Source organism: Leptodactylus fuscus, chromosome 2, assembly GCF_031893055.1.
Source record: "Leptodactylus fuscus isolate aLepFus1 chromosome 2, aLepFus1.hap2, whole genome shotgun sequence".
Lineage (NCBI taxonomy): Eukaryota > Metazoa > Chordata > Amphibia > Anura > Leptodactylidae > Leptodactylus > Leptodactylus fuscus.
The window spans coordinates 228,767,681-228,785,516 of NC_134266.1; the positions used below are offsets into that span (position 1 = coordinate 228,767,681).

General features: G+C 42.4%; 1 protein-coding gene across 1 annotated transcript in view; it reads left to right on the top strand.

Moving 5' to 3' along the window:
* Positions 1 to 17,836, top strand: part of FAIM2 (Fas apoptotic inhibitory molecule 2) — a 55,745-nt gene that overhangs the window by 15,481 nt on the left and 22,428 nt on the right. Inside the window, exons 2-10 of the mRNA XM_075265760.1 lie at positions 1,610 to 1,793; positions 5,592 to 5,695; positions 5,899 to 5,963; positions 7,199 to 7,252; positions 10,442 to 10,492; positions 10,714 to 10,753; positions 14,488 to 14,525; positions 15,803 to 15,890; positions 16,664 to 16,759. Of these exons, the coding sequence (XP_075121861.1) occupies positions 1,610 to 1,793; positions 5,592 to 5,695; positions 5,899 to 5,963; positions 7,199 to 7,252; positions 10,442 to 10,492; positions 10,714 to 10,753; positions 14,488 to 14,525; positions 15,803 to 15,890; positions 16,664 to 16,759 (720 nt within the window). The remainder of the gene's footprint in view (positions 1 to 1,609; positions 1,794 to 5,591; positions 5,696 to 5,898; positions 5,964 to 7,198; positions 7,253 to 10,441; positions 10,493 to 10,713; positions 10,754 to 14,487; positions 14,526 to 15,802; positions 15,891 to 16,663; positions 16,760 to 17,836) is intronic.

The window sequence follows — 17,836 nt, forward strand, 5'->3', positions numbered from 1 at the left end:
TCACAGCAATAAGGTCGCTCAGGATGGATGAGGTCAAAGGTTTTCTCAATGATGGATCAAACATTTTGCTTTTTGTACATTTTTAGGTCACAATTTTTTCCCTATATTTCTCTGAACAGTAGTAAAATGCTGAATTATTGGTTCACCTATAGGAGTCAGACTATATGAGTCTGATTTATAGCTTCGGCTTCTGGGGTTTCAGACCACGCTAGCCTAATACTGTGTTTCCTGTCATGAATTCTCAGCTTATAATGTGATCACAGAACTTTGGCTGAAATGACTCTTACATCTTGTTTTATCCCAAATCTGGTATCCATGGATATGACAGGCTGTGACTAACACCTTGGCCTCCAAGCGGAGGGGAGATGGTGACGTGCTTGCTGTGCCATATGACAATCACTCATCCTGTATTAAGACTACATAAATTGAGCAGTGAAATCAGCCGTGCATTTTGCTGTGAATCTGTAAGAATTCTGGGTGTCTTGTCATTTATAACACATATTTCATTTGCTGCATTGTCAAGATTAGGATAATGTACATTTATATACTCTAAATGTCCATATGAGGCCTGGTTCACATCTGCATTCAGTAAACCGTTCTGGGAGTCTGTATGGGGACCCCCCAAATGAACTACTGAATGCATTGACAAGCGTTGAGCAGTAAAAGCGCACAGACCCCATAGACTATAATGAGGTCTGTGTGTTTTCCGCGTGATGTCCTTATGAGTCATGCGGACAGGAAAGTAGATGAAGAAGTACTTTTCTGCATGTTACATGCGGACAGCGTGTACAAAGCACATGTACCCCATTATAGTCTATGGGGTCCGAGTACTTTCATAAGCTCACCACTTGCCAGTGCATTCGGTAGTTCATTCGGGAGGGTCCCCATGCAGACTCCCCGAACTGATTACCAAATCCAGATGTGAACCAGGCCCCATTAAGGCCCCACATAGCAAGCCAAAGCCAAAAAGTACAATGGAGAAGACCATGGCAGAAACACATCGCATTTTTTCCACATTGCTTTTCCTCTGCGGACTTTCTGCCTCTATTATATCTATACGGAAAATACCAGCATTTTGGTAGATATTATTGACATGCTGGATTTTTTCTGCAATGTCTGAATAAGATTAGCCAGAATCCCATCTACTTTGCAGGTCATGTAAAATGCCACGTTCTTTGCCGTAGCATTTTCAGAACATCGGGCCCCAGTTTAAAGGGGTTGTTCTATACAGTCTGATACTGTCAACAATAAATGGACCATGGCAGACTGTGCAATGTCAAGTTGTCAATTAATTCATATATTTCTAGTAGGAATGACAGAGGAACAGCACAATGTTCTAGAATATAATACATAGGAGAATATGCTCCAGAATATAATAAACCGAGAGAACTGACAGATCTTCTTTAAGTGGATGTACAATATTTTACAAGCTTTCTCACTGTAGTAATTGAAGAAATGCAGTGCCCAGGACTGATCGACCCTATCATAGGCTGGAGATAAAGGGACGTACTTGCAGAGGGTTAGCTGCTGCGATATCGGCGTCAGCACTCCAGCTGCCGTGTATAGTTCTGTAAACACCAATTTCACCAATTTTATCTATTTCTTGAAGGTCTCTGTCAATAACAAACCTCCAGAGAATGGAGGAGGTAATGCAGACGTGCAGTCCAATACCCTGGCTCCTTCTGCACCTCCTTCCTATGAGGAAGCAACAGCAGGAGATGGGAAGAAGGTTGGTTTTCTTAAAACATCTCCAACTGTGACCCCATATCCCAACTGGGCACATGATGACGCAGGTAAATCTACATCAGTGCACACTAAAATTCACCTGTTTTATTGGATTAGGGTGCATTTACACTACGTTTACGGCAGCTTATTCTGAACGTAAAACACGTTCAGAATAAGCGGCATATAAAGCATCTCCATTCATTTCTATGGGAGCCGGCATACGAGCGCTCCCGATAGAAATGAATGGAGCTGCTTTATACGCCGCTTATTCTGAACGTGTTTTACGTTCAGAATAAGCTGCCGTAAACGTAGTGTGAATGCACCCTTATTCTGTGTTTTTGCAGTTTTCCAGACTTTTTTCCTAATTATTTCTGTCAGGACAACTTTTGTTTTAGAAATGTTTTCTCCAGACAAGTTAATGTGAAGCAGCTGCTTTTGACCGTCTTTTTCTTTGTTGTTTATTGGCTTGCGTATAATTGGCCAATAGACTCTCCACAAATGGGGAACTTTGACAGCTCATTTTTGTGGACTGGCATATCAAGGACTAAGAAAGTATCAACATCCCAGTCCTCAATTCTTATTTTAACTAAAAGCAGATCTTAAAGGACATTTAGGCTGTCCTCCGACTCATATATATATATATGTGTATTGTGGCAGTATGGCCTGATCCTAGGGCCACCAAAAATATGCGCATACTTGAGGTGTTCCCTAGGACTCAATGTTGTAAGAACGCTGCTCCGCTGGCATTACCGCACAGTCAAGTTGTCTGTCTTTGGCTTGGTTCACACAGAGTCTTTTGCAGGTGGATGTTTGAGGCAGGATCTGTCTCTAAAAAACACCAAATTCTCCCGATTGATGTCTGCATTCAGGCAGATTATATCCTCTAGCATCATGACCTATCTTCACACAGATTCTGCCTTCTTGCCAAACCCATGAAACAAATGGGGGGTAAAAAATGTGCCAAAAACAGTGATGCAGTTTTTTCTGCCTCCCATTAATTTCAAAGGGCTTTGCAAAGCAGAAACTGCATGAAGATGGGTAATGACGCTATTTTTCACTCTCCCATTTAAAAATAAAAAATATTCTGGACAACCTCTAGGCGAAAGCTCCACATTGCGGAATGAAGACTTACAAAAGCCTTTTTCGCTCCATAATCCCCCAGTAGAGCAAAAAAGGCTTTTGTAAGTTTCCATACGCCTGTGAAGCTGATCTCTCCTTAAGGAGTGATAATATCCCCAGAGCCTGGTCTAGAAGTCTCTCATCTCTGCCAAATCAGTTTTCCCTACGCTGTGCTGAGGAGATCCAACCAGACCGAAACAGCGCTGTCCACAGCTGAGATATTGATTTGGCTAAATCCTGCATCACAGCATTAAGGTTTGTTGAAAAAGTCGGGTATGATGTTTAAGAGAGCTGCCCCTAGAGGGCAGAAAACTTTTCCTATTTACATCTTGGGAAACAGATTTGCATATTTATATATATATATATATACAGTCCTATGAAAAAGTTTGGGCACCCCTATTAATCTTAATCATTTTTAGTTCTAAATATTTTGATGTTTGCAACAGCCATTTCAGTTTGATATATCTAATAAGTGATGGACACAGTAATATTTCAGGATTGAAATGAGGTTTATTGTACTAACAGAAAATGTGCAATATGCATTAAACCAAAATTTGACTGGTGCAAAAGTATGGGCACCTCAACAGAAAAGTGACATTAATATTTAGTAGATCCTCCTTTGGCAAAGATAACAGCCTCTAGTCGCTTCCTGTAGCTTTTAATCAGTTCCTGGATCCTGGATGAAGGTATTTTGGACCATTCCTCTTTACAAAACAATTCAAGTTCAGTTAAGTTTGATGGTCGCCGAACATGGACAGCCGGCTTCAAATCATCCCACAGATGTTCAATGATATTCAGGTCTGGGGACTGGGATGGCCATTCCAGAACATTGTAATTGTTCCTCTGCATGAATGCCTGAGTCGATTTGGAGCAGTGTTTTGGATCATTGTCTTGCTGAAATATCCATCCCCGGCGTAACTTCAACTTCGCCACTGATTCTTGAACATTATTCTCAAGAATCTGCTGATACTGAGTGGAATCCATGCGACCCTCAACTTTAACAAGATTCCCGGTGCCGGCATTGGCCACACAGCCACAAAGCATGATGGAACCTCCACCAAATTTTACAGTGGGTAGCAAGTGTTTTTCTTGGAATGCTGTTTTTTTGGACGCCATGCATAATGCCTTTTTGTATGACCAAACAACTCAATCTTTGTTTCATCAGTCCACAGGACCTTCTTCCAAAATGAAGCTGGCTTGTCCAAATGTGCTTTTGCATACCTCAGGTGACTCTGTTTGTGACGTACGTGCAGAAACGGCTTCTTTCTCATCACTGTCCCATACAGCTTTTCCTTATGCAAAGTGCGCTGTATTGCTGACCGATGCACAGTGACACCATCTGCAGCAAGATGATGCTGCAGCTCTTTGGAGGTGGTCTGTGGATTGTCCTTGGCTGTTCTCACCATTCTTCTTCTCTGCCTTTCTGATATTTTTCTTGGCCTGCCACTTCTGGGCTTAACAAGAACTGTCCCTGTGGTCTTCCATTTCCTTACTATGGTCCTCACAGTGGAAACTGACAGGTTAAATCTCTGAGACAACTTTTTGTATCCTTCCCCTGAACAACTATGTTGAACAATCTTTGTTTTCAGATCATTTGAGAGCGGGCTGTCCGTGCTCGGCGACCATCAAACTTAACTGAACTTGAATTGTTTTGTAAAGAGGAATGGTCCAAAATACCTTCATCCAGGATCCAGGAACTGATTAAAAGCTACAGGAAGCGACTAGAGGCTGTTATCTTTGCAAAAGGAGGATCTACTAAATATTAATGTCACTTTTCTGCTGAGGTGCCCATACTTTTGCACCGGGCAAATTTTGGTTTAATGCATATTGCACATTTTCTGTTAGTACAATAAACCTCATTTCAATCCTGAAATATTACTGTGTCCATCAGTTATTAGATATATCAAACTGAAATGGCTGTTGCAAACACCAAAATATTTAGAACTAAAAATGATTAAGATTAATAGGGGTGCCCAAACTTTTTCATAGGACTGTATATATAATGTTACTGCACGTTTTTTTGGACGGACGCTAGTATGGTATACTAAGTTTTTGTGTCTGTCCAACAAAACAGATGGAAACAGATCCATTTTCTTAAACATCGATCTCTATGTAAACAAATGGCCATCCATTTGCGTCCGTTTTTTGCATTCATCGAACAAATGTTAAAAATGTGATCTGAATAGAGCCTTGCAGTACTGAGCCACATAGTGGCATCCATGGCACTTTATTAGACCATAGTGTACCTCCATATCACTCTGATTTTATATAGAGGTATATACACCTTAAATAAATGATGATGATATTGTACTGTAGACGTGTTCAACTACTCTTTTGATTTATATTCACCTTTACTCTCTGATTTGACTAAGCTATTTATTCATTTATTTATTTATATATGATATGATACGATATGATATTATATGTTATATTTCATATAATGGCACATTTTTTATTATCCCATGATATAACTATGTAATGTATTGGACCCTGACAATCCTGTTCTATGTTTTTATTTCAGTTTTTAGGTTGTTTTAAATCTAAATGTCCAGTGAGCGGACTGTATAATTGATGATATTGATGTGTATTTTCTATATTGTTGTTTGTGTGTGTGTATATGGACAGTATTTAGCATGTAGAAGGATTAGACTTGACTCTGGGCCTGGCATATGTGCTGGCATATGTGGGCAGTTCGATGCTTGGTCACTGCAGTACCATGGGGAGTAAACTGTCATCCTCTCCCACAGGCAGCAGTCCTGGCTACGGCAGTGGAGCCTATCCTGGGGACACCGAGATGCTGACCTCAATAAGCTGGGAGGACGACAGAGTTCGCCGGTCTTTTATTAGGAAGGTAGGTGGGTAGGGGCTAGAGCTATACAGTGTAAAGTACAGCGAAAATATATGAGAAATCAAAGTGGGGGAAGACAAAGCTGTACAAGGCTGAACACAGAGCCATTGTTCTTACAGAGGGAACGTGACAGTGGTGATATCATGGGACTGTGTCCGCTCTGTCAAATAATCTTTTTTTTTTTTTTATTTCTTCTTATCTTTCAGGTATATTCAATCCTTTCCTTACAGCTGCTGGTTACAGTGGCAATTGTGGCTCTTTTTACCTTCTGGTGAGTGTTACATGGCAGTGTTATTATGTGGATATTAAGAGGCTGAGTCTGCAATATAATAATGTATTACAGTAATCTGTAATAGTTGTAATTCCACGCTATGGCTTCACATTGATATCTAGTAATAGGGGAGTATTAGGACTCCATGGAAGCTCTTTTACATGGAGGGATTCAATCCTTTAATGTTTCTAATGGCTAAAACATCATGGTTTGCTCTTCTGGATACCATATTAAAGGGAAATTGTCCAGCTATTAGGGACCACTAAACAACCAGTATGCCGTTAAACAGCCGGGGGTTTAGGGTCCCAAACCTCTCTATCATAATGCTGTTTGCACCATTATCCTTAGGAATCCAAACCTCAAGATTCCTGGTGTTGGCTGAGATGAGTCTGCTTAGGTTGGGTTCACACGGGGTATTTTGCTCAGGATTTTGAGGCAGAATTGGCCTCAAAATCCTGACCAAAAAAACAGCTCCCATTGAAATCAATGGGAGCCAGTCAGAGAAAAACACTCCCGGAAAAAAGAAGCGACATGCTCATTCTTTAGGCGGATTTGCCTTGCAACATCCGCCTGAAGACAATCCTCTCCCTACTAGACCCATTCATTTGGGCCTAATCCGAAGCGGAGTGCTGCAACTGGATGCCAGTGCACTCCATCGACATCCAGTTGCAGCTAACCATATTTTGGACCAGAATCTGAGGCGGCCTCTGTGTCAAATTCTGGTCCAAAATACCCCCTGTGAACCCAGCCTTAGGGACTCTGGTGCATGCGCATTGTGAGGCTGAGGTCAGTGCACCCTGCTTCACTGCCAAAGTTTAGAGCATGCTCAGTGTAGCAGGGTACTATCCTCAGTGTAGCATCTTCAGGGTTGGGTTGCTAAAGATACATGCAGCAAAGGACGGTTTGAAACAGAGGTTTGGGATCCTAAACCACATTTGGGAAATGCTTGTAGTTTAGTAGTCCCAAATGGTATCGCTATACTCTACGATAACACAGAGGACTGGCCGTATAGCTGTATAGGTGAGGCATACACAGGTTTGAGATAGCCTCACAGATTGCCGTGAGATTTTACAGAGTTATCTACTTAGTGTAAGCAAAGCCTTGGTTTTATATTTTCTACTTTTATTGATAATTATAGCACTTCACAGACAATTCAAGAAATGTGTAGCAGATACGATGTGCAAAATGCACACTATTATACATATATAACACAATTGTATATGCTTATCTTACAGTGACCCAGTGAAGGAATATGTTCAAGCAAACCCTGGCTGGTACTGGGCTTCCTAGTGAGTATGAATGAGCATAAAACCACAGTTAGGTTATGTTCACACAGCAGAAAATGAACAGAAATTTCTCTTCATTTTCCATCGCCATATTCGGCTGCAGGACATCGTTATGTGATAAATTTCCTATGCTGATTAGGCCCGGATGAATGAACCTAAATGGCAGGGACTCCCAATCTGCAGAATCCGCGGCAAGATCAAGCATGGTGCTGATTTTTTTCAATGTCCTGCTGTGATCTCTGCCCCCCATTGAAAACAATGAGAGGCAGATTCGGAGTGGAAACCACCCCCAAATCTGTAGCAGATTCCTACGTGTGAGCATACCCTTATACTGATATGTTTATGGATTGAGTTTTGCTTATATATTCTAATAATATATGTTCTGTAAAGCATAAAGGAAACCTATTAGATAATTTGGGACTAAACCACCAGATTTCTGTAATGCTGCTGGGGTTTAAGGTCTTATACTTATGTGGTTTTAGAGGTTTAGTTCCTTCCTGGTTGACAAACCACAAAGTATCACTTGGCTCATCATTGTCATCACCAGTCCCCTCAAAATATGGAGTTCTACAGGGCTCTGTGTTATCCCCAATGCTGTTTGCAGTTTACCTGCTTGTATTAGGCATATTAATACAGAGTCATGGCCTGGACTGTCTCTGCTATGCAGATGACATCCAGCTATATACAGTATGTCCTTCAAGCCTGAAGTCAGTGACGCATCTCCAGCTATAAATTAATGCTAGCTGAACTACAAGGATGGATGAATGCCAGCTGGCTAATGCTGAACCTGGACAAAACTGAAGGTCTTCATGGCTGGAGGTCAGCTCTTAATGGCAACTTGTATATCCACCAGCTCTGTCCCTAGGAAACACAACCCTTCAAAGCTCAGAGTGTGTGCAAAGCTTGGATGTAGTTATTGATGGGAAACTGTCTCTCAGAAACAAGTTATTCTCCATTATCATTATCCTCCAAATCTTTGTATTTCCACCTGAGGAACACTGCAATAATCAAACACCTTATTCCAACAGAAGATCTCTCCACGCTGGTCCACGTCTTTATAACCTCACATCTAGACTACTGTAATGCCCTGTAGGTGTTCAGTTAGTCCACATTACTTTGTTCAGGTTAATAACCAAACAACCCTGACACGGTTCCATAACCCCCAACCTCCGCTCACTGCACTGGCTGCCTGTAAAATGGCGAATAACTTTTAAGGTCTACTTGATGACCTTCATATCCATTAACAACTTAGGCCTTGACCAGGATCCACCTTAAAGGGGCTGTATGAGCCTCACATATGCCTGAATAGCCTTTAAAAAGGCTATTCAGGCACTGCTACTCTTATTTTAACCCCCCCTCCCTGGTTTAAAATAATACCCTAAAAACGATTATTCAATTGATACTCACCGTGCATGCTGGGCGGTCCTGCACTGTCCGACGTCATCTTGCTATCACACCTTTCTCTTCTTTCTTCTTCCAGCGACGTCCTTCTGTCCTGGCTCTTCCCCGCCTTGATCTCCTGTTCTTCTGCCGGGTTGTGTTCAAATTCCGCGTGTGCGCAGTATCGCTCACTCCGGAGCGCTTCTGCGTACGCGCCAGCGCCATTTTTGTTGTAGTTCTAAGTACCCTTAAGTACCCTCTAAGTACCCTTAGAACTACGCGAGCGTACTGCGCATGCGCAGTATGCTCGTGAACTTCTTCATTCCGGAAGAAAAGAAGATGAAGTCGTGGAAGAGCGAGGACAGGAGGACGTCGCTGGAAGAAGAAAGAAGAGGAAGGTGTGACAGCAAGATGACGTCGGACAGTGCAGGACCGCCCAGTGTGCACGGTAAGTATCATTTGAATAATCGTTTTTAGGGTATCATTTTAAAATGGGGGGGGGGGGGGTTAAAATAAGATTAGCGGTGCTTGAATAGCTTTTTTAAAGTCTATTCACACATATGTAGGGCTCATACAGCATAATTTTGCTGATAGAGCCCCTTTAAATGATTTGGAGCCAGAGTCTTCTGCCATGCTGTCCCCTGTCTCTGGAATGTATTACCTTGGCAGTTCCCTGGACAATTTTAAATTAAGACTCAATACACATTTAAGAGTAAATAATACCCCCATTATACATAAAATACTGAAAAATACTGTTTAGTTAACCACCGGACTGTGCTTTGAGTCTATTGTGATAAAAGCACATTATAAATATTTGTTGTTGTGAATTACAACCATCCATCTGTATGTGGAAAACTGATGCTATAACTCACCAGGAGATGAGCCCTGGAGTGCATTGTTCCTGGTGAAGTTGAGGTTAGTACACTTTACTGTGCACCTTCTGCACATAGGATGCAGTGCATAGTGCCCTGCACATCAGACACATGCACAGTATGGTAAGGTGTACTGATCTTGGCTTCACCAGCTGCAACGCACATGTGCCATACGGGTGATTCCAACCCCTGGACTCTGCCACTGAGTTATAACTTCATTTTCTCCACAGATTTAGGACAGCTGCCTAATGGCATGCTGTTGGTTTTGTGGTCCCCAACCACCTCATAGGTTCCCACAACACTTTACTGTTATGTATTCTTTTTTAACAATTTCGTGTCAAATTCTACAATTCATATGGAGCACATACTTGCTTGAAAGTTCTGGTTGGCGCGGGAAAATGAGAACATTTTGATGCCTTGATACTGCCCAGAGAACTCAATACTTAGCACTTACATATCAGAGTATAACACCAGGCACACAAAGGATTTTCTAGTCGTTCCTGTAATGGACAATGGGGTTGTTTTTTTTCTGGGACTTTGGGACTCATTATTGGGTCAGAGCTTGAGCTCACCGGAGAATCCTCATGTAATATGGTGGCACAAATGGAACCTACTAATATCTCAAGTTGCAGTATATGATCTCTTCCTTCCTCCCAAAAATGTTACTACTTTTTTCCAGCCAAGTGGGCCTAGCTGAAATGTTCGTAGTAGATACCTTAAATATGTGACTACCGTTGCGAACCTGAACAAACTAATGCTACCAAGGCTCCATGATGTATGTTATGGCTCATGTTTCTTTACATTTGAGAAACCCTATTATCACTATTACTATTATTAATATTTACTGTGAAAATTGTCTATCCATCCATGAGCATAACCAGAAACAGAAATCATCTACACATTCATCAGTTTCTATAACTTTTGTCTATCTTGTTTGCAGTGCTGTTTTCTTCATAACATATCTGGTTCTTGCCTGCTGCACTGGACCAAGGTACGATCCTATCAACTGGCAGTATGGTAAGACTGGGACAAGGAATAATGCTAGGACTACATGGTCACTTTTTAGTTAAACATTGCTCAACAAAGATTACAGTCGCAGCAATCCCATATAGCAATGAATAGAGAGCCGATCACACAAGTGCCGCTCCCCTTAAATTCAGTTCTGACATAGTACATGGTAGTCTTACTCTTGTCATGTCTCATTTCTTCCAGGAGGTATTTCCCATGGAACCTGATTCTCCTCTGTGTCTTTGTAAGTATAGAGAATAATCATACACAGTATTCTGTTCACAAATACTGAAAACAACACAAGCAAATATTCAACCAAATTTTCATTTATCCTCCAGTTTTCCACGCCCCTCTATGGGTAGTCCATTGTTTGACAATCTTCCTTGTTGATTCAGTTTTCCTTTATTATAGGTTCACAATAACGTTTGGATTTCCTTACTTCGGGGCCGTTTAGGGACCCGAAAAACAAAAATCCTATCCGCTTAAAAAGAAGTTACCTGTGGAAACTCACAGACTCCATAGATTATAATGGGGTCCGCCTGGTTTCCACCCGAAATTGACAGAGAGAATAGTCCTGTTTACAGGATTTTTCTCTCCGCATATTTTGAGCAGAACGGGGGACAGATTCCCCAAACGCTAGTGTGACTGCAGCCTTACCTATTTCTTGGTATCCAGTCACCATATCTATATTTGATAGTGGTCAAGAACATATCTCTAGTGGTCTTAAATGACCAGAGACCAAAGTAGCCTTTGAAGTAGTCATTGAAGAACTTCAAAAAAGTCTTTGGTGGTGCAGGGGTAAAACATAGTATCGCTGGTGCTCAAAGCTAACTCAACTCTCCGAGAGGCAACAATCACTGTGTAAGGGTGCATGCACACTGAGTAACGCCGGGCGTGTATGAGAGCCGTACACGCCAGCATTACAGCAGACTGCCGAACACTTCCCATTCACTTCAATGGGAGCGCTCGTAACAGCGGCGTTTACGAGCGCTCCCATTGAAGTGAAAGGGAAGTGTTCGGCAGCCCTGCTGTAACGCCGGCGTGTACGGCTCTCATACACGCCCGGCGTTACGTAGTGTGCATGCACCCTAAATGTGCTCAGGCTTTTGTAAACTGGATGTAAACCTGATATAAGGAGCAGCAAGCAAAAAAAAGCCAAACAAATGGGGCACAAGGTTAGACTGCTGCACAAAATTTTGTACCTTTAGGAAAGAGATGCGGCTGCTACTATAGTTGGACATCCTAAAAGTGAAGACAGGGATGGTTTATTACTGTTCTTGCCTTCCTGAGCGCTATGTACACAGCTATGGGAGCCGCCATCATGTGGCTCCCTTCTAAACATTAGATAAGCCCTGGAATACAGTATTGATCAGCTGAAGTTACAGGAAAAATCATAAAAATGAAAGTTAAAAATGTCCTCCCGAAAAGTATATCATGACTAGAGATGAGCGAACAGTGAAATATTGGAGATTCGATATTCGTTTCGACTAGAGCCTCAATATTCGACTAATCGAATATCGAATCCCATTATAGTCTATGGGAAAAATGCTCATTTGAGAGGAAACTACTATTCAACTAAAGGAGAGTCACCAAGTCTGCGAGTAGCAGGAGGAGAGTGTTTAGGAGGAGCGCTGTGCAGTTAAAGCGCACGGACCCATTATAGTCTATGGTGTCCGTGCTCTTTAACTGCACAGCGCTTGCAGTTGTGCTAATAAAAAGTCAGCTCCCTCGTAACCGCAAGCTGCCAGCTTTCCCGACGAGCAAAGACGAGCCTGCGGCAAATCAACGCTGGTTCTGCAGCAGGCTTGTCCTTGCTAGTCAAGAGAGCTGGCAGCTTGCTGTTATGAGGCAGTTGACTTTTTTGTCATAGAAATACATTGACCAGCGCTGATTGGCCAGTGTAGAGCATTCGGCCAATCAACGCTGGTTCTGCTGGAGGTTCGTCTGTGAGGAGGCGGAGTCTAAAATTGGACCACAATGGAGACTGCTGTGGTCCGATCTTAGACTCCGTCTCCTCACAGACGAGCCTCCGGCAGAACCAGCGTTGATTGGCCAAATGCTGTATACTGGCCAATCAACGCTGGTCAATTCATTCCTATGAGAAAAAGTAAGCTCCCTTGTAACAGCAAGCTGCCAGCTCTCCCAACTAGCAAGGACGAGCCTGCTGCAGAACCAGCGTTGATTTGCCGAATGCTATACACTGTATAGCATTCGGCCAATCAATGCTGGTTCTGAATCGAATATTTCGCTAGTAGTATTCGATCGAGTACAAATATTTCGAATACCGTAGTATTCCATCAAATACCTACTCGATCGAATACTACTCGCTCATCTCTAATTATGACCTTATGGGAGGGCACAATGTGCAAAAAATAAAATACAAACAAAAAGTGAACATCCCCCGCTGTGATACCCCTATCACAGGTTCTAGCTCCGCCTCCAGCAACACAATCATTGTCACCAAAGTAAAAATGACCATAAGAGGGGGAAAACTATATATATATATATATATATATATATATATATATATATATATATATATATACAAATTTTAGTAGCACTATGCTATTAAAGAGAAAAACACAAAAAAATGTAGAAACAAGACATTTCCTCTCCCTTTTTTTGCTTACATGATCTCAGATATTAAAATAAAGAAAAGAAAAAAAGGAAAAATGAAAACATATAGATAAAACCCTATTTATCACTGAAAAAAGACAGAAATTTATTTGAATAACACAAAGGAAAAAATGTTATAGCTCTCAAAATCGCATGTACGACAAAACCCAAAAGAGGTGGAAGCAGTTGTGGTGTCCGAGTACTGCCATTCTGGTCCTATTACTTGTCCTCCTCTATAATTTTAAACACATGAAATCAGCCCGATCAGCTGATCTTTTCAGGATCTAGGTGCCAGACCCCACCAGATTGTGATTACCTATCCTGTGCATAAATCTTCAGTCCGAAAAAGGCAGGGGGAGCAGGATACACCTTTATGGACAATTGCATTTAGCTCCTGTACTGTGAAGAACTGAGAGAACAGTGCCGCCACGATATGACCGGTGTCTGGGGAGAGTACTCACTGTTGTTCTCAGTACTCACAGTTGTTCTCAACAACCTGGGAAAGAGAGTTGCACCCATGTGACTCACTTTTCCTTTATCCACAAGTTCTGCCTCCCAGTTCTACTTTCCCACAGCAGATTTTCTCCAGTTCTGTGGCAAAATCCATGATGAGTCTACAGCAAAATCTGCATGTAGTACATTAAGATTTGTGCAGATTTTCCATAGAATTCACCTTGTGCGAGGCAATGGGGAAATCAGCTGTAAAAGTCTACAGAATAATTTGACTTGCAGATTTTGAAAATTGGATGCAAAGTTTTGCAGCATGTGGACAGAGCCTAAAGCTGAGTACACACAGGGTTTTTTGGTCCGGAAACTGATGCGGAGGCTGCCTCAGTTTCCAGACCAAAAAACAGGTAGCTGCGACTGGATGCCCTGCACATGCAGTGCACCAGCATCCAGCTGCGCACTCTGCTCCGGATTAGGCCCAATGAATGGGCCTAGTTGGGAGGAGGGAGTGTCTTCAGGCGGATTCACTAAGCGAATCGGCCTGCAGAGTGAGCATGTCCGTTCTTTTTTCTTGGAGCTGGAACAAACGGCTCCCAGAAAAAAGAACTAACCGGGTCCCATTGATTTCAATGGGAGCCGTCTTTTTGGTCAGGATTCTGAAGAGGATACGGCCTCAAAATCCTGACCAAAATACTCTGTGTGAACTCAGCCTTAAGGTACCACATCATGACAGTATGGTAATATGCCCAAATAGCGCTGCCCTTTTCACATAGTTGGAGAGTAAGCTCATATAGCAGTGTCATCAGGTTTATTGGAGGCGAGCACTGGCCTGTATGTCCCACCATTTACCTATAGATATATACATGATGCAAACTTCAGATTTCATTGCTCAGAATTTTGTGTTTCTGTTTGCAGACTCTTTCCATGGCATATGTCACTGGGATGCTATCTAGGTAAGGATAATGGCTATTTACAAAGTTTCCATCAGGCATTGTACGGAGTCTATTGTCACTGCACATTCAGTCATAAAGAGGGATCACAAATTTGGGATTTCATGGATGGACCAGAGCGGAGATACATTTAGAGAGTGGTTTTCACTTTGGCAGCAGAGGTTAGTGTGTGCTAGTTTGTGTTCACACTGCTGACATAATTTCCATGATAAAAGAAACTTTGACAGTAGTGCCAGACCCATCACATCATTCTAATAGCACGTGGCAAACCCCAATGACGTATAAGGAGATCTGTTGTGTTGTCCACCATTTTGACAGGGATGGCACTTAGCCAGCTCAGCTTCTGTATCGGAGAAGGGGCGCAGTTTACTGCATAAGAAACCTTCCATCTGTTCTGGCTGCAGTGGAGACCAACCTTAAAAAAGCGCCCCCCTTACCAATCCCACCACTTTACAGGCAGTAAAGAACCAGAGATGTGTGCAGGTTATTTGTAGGCTTGGTGATATTGTAGTAGGGAACTTTGCACCAGTAATTCTCTAGTATTATTACTCTATTATTTTATGTTTTATTAAAGTTATAGAAAGTGAAATTTCTTAAAGGGAGTCTATTACTCAACATACTCAACTGTCAATACTGTATTAAGGAGCACATTACAGTGATAAACAACAAACCTTTGCTATATATGTCACTTTTGGAGATTTGGAGAAAAACAAATCTAAAGTCTTATACAAATGAGGCTGTGGGTGCCTTGTGGGCGGGCCTTCAGATCCCTGGAGCACTGCTGTTGTCGCTCAGACCCCTACCACCTCCTGTCTGTTCCACCCCTTGAAGTGGGAGTTGAACCTCCCATTGCTATTAAATCACTCATCCTAACTAAGCAGCAAAAGTGCTCCCATAGCGGAAGGCCCGCCCCCAGAGCACCAACTGCCTAATTTGCATAAGAATTCAACGTTGTCTTTCTCCAAATCTACAGATATTACATGACATTACAAAGGTATGTTATTTAACACTGTAATGTGATCTATAACATAGAGATAGTAACTGAATATGTCTAGGCGAAGTGATAGACTGCCTTTAACATTTCTGTAAGCAGATGTGTTCTTTTGAGGCCAACCTGCCTACTATATTTTTCCCATTGGCAGATGGCAGACTACCATAACTGGAAGCCAGAATTTAGGGCAACTGCATAGTTCAGATCAATAGGTTCACCTGTTGTTTCGTTGCTACTATATTATACTGAAGGTATTTTTCCCCGTTTTCCCAACCTTCTTTCTCCTCAGCTATTATAATACCAAGTCTGTGATCTTGTGTCTTGGAATTACTGCACTTGTCTGCCTTGCTGTGACTTTGTTCAGTTTCCAAACTAAGGTGAGAGATTATTTGCTACCGTAAATTTCTTGCTGTTAAATGGAAATCCATCTGTTTAACCCATTAGTGACCACCATTATGTGCTGTTAATGGACTTTAGGCTGAGGCCCTTTACAATTACACCATCTCTTACAATTCTGTGAATCTCATAAAAGTAACATATTACAGCTTTACATAGAGGTCTATGGAGAGGGGGGGACTGAGCAGCAGTTGAGTGAGTGACTCAGGCAGAGACTGAGGCTGCTGCAGCTAAACAGGAAGTTTCCATCTCACCACAAGTGTATTCATTCATATCAATATCGGTCTGTATTTCTGTATAATGTCCTATATCATTCTGCTGATGCTTACAGTGAGAGAGGAAGAGAGTTAGTTGAGCAGATTCTCCTCTACGTTCTGTGTGTAATGTACAATAGACATTATAGCAGATAATCTACACCTACCAACTAAGATAGAACAAAATTAGAAATCGAGTCTGCCGAGGGAAAAAGTGCAGAATGCAGGTCATGTAATGTCCAGTAATATTATTCCTCATGTACACAGACTGTAGTGCTGATTTATGGTGACTTTGCTGATGCTTCATGGAGTTTGTATATTTTCTTGTTTTTTTGCGGGTTTCCTCCCACGTTACAAAGTCGAACTGATAGGGAATTTAGATTGCAATCACTGCTTAGGACAGTGACTGATATATGTTAAATCAATCAATATATTGCAGATAATACAGTGGAGAAATGGTACGCCTATTTCATAAACAACTGATATCTTTCATCTCACAGGTGGACTTCACTTCTTGTCATGGCGTCCTCTTTACCCTGGTCATGGTCCTTCTATTCAGTGGACTTTTCCTTGTCATCTTAATTCCATTCCAATATGTAAGTAACCAGTAGAGATGAGCGAACACTAAAATGTTCGAGGTTCGAAATTCGATTCGAACAGCCGCTCAATGTTCGTGTGTTCGAACGGGTTTCGAACCCCATTATAGTCTATGGGGAACAGATACTCGTTAAGGGGGAAACCCAAATCCGTGTCTGGAGGGTCACCAAGTCCACTATGACACCCCAGGAAATGATGCCAACACCTCTGGAATGACACTGGGACAGCAGGGGAAGCATGTCTGGGGGCATCTAACACACCAAAGACCCTCTATTACCCCAACATCACAGCCTAACAACTACACACTTTACACACTCAATACCACCTCTCTGACAGTAGGAAAACACCTTGAAACATGTGTATTTGGCACTTGCAGTGAGGAGAGCTTGTCACCAGCAGTGAATTTGGCCCTTGTAGTAAGTTGAGGTTGGCACCAACATTTGTTTTGAAAATCAGGGTGGATTGAGCCTCTAACCAGCAGAGTTTGGGCAAATTCATGGTGGAGGGAGCCTCTAAAAAACCCAGTTTGGACCAATTCATGGTGGAGGGAGCCTCTAACCAGCCCAGTTTGGGCAAATTCATGGTGGAGGGAGCCTCTAAAAAACCCAGTTTGGACCAATTCATGGTGGAGGGAGCCTCTAACCAGCCCAGTTTGGGCAAATTCATGGTGGAGGGAGCCTCTAAACAGCCCAGTTTGGGCAAATTCATGGTGGAGGGAGCCTCTAAACAGCCCAGTTTGGGCAAATTCATGGTGGAGGGAGCCTCTAACCAGCCCAGTTTGGACCAATTAATGGTGGAGGGAGCCTCTAACCAGCCCAGTTTGGGCAAATTCATGGTGGAGGGAGCCTCTAACCAGCCCAGTTTGGACCAATTCATGGTGGAGGGAGCCTCTAACCAGCCCAGTTTGGGCAAATTCATGGTGGAGGGAGCCTCTAAACAGCCCAGTTTGGACCAATTCATGGTGGAGGGAGCCTCTAAAAAACCCAGTTTGGACCAATTCATGGTGGAGGGAGCCTCTAAACAGCCCAGTTTGGGCAAATTCATGGTGGAGGGAGCCTCTAACCAGCCCAGTTTGG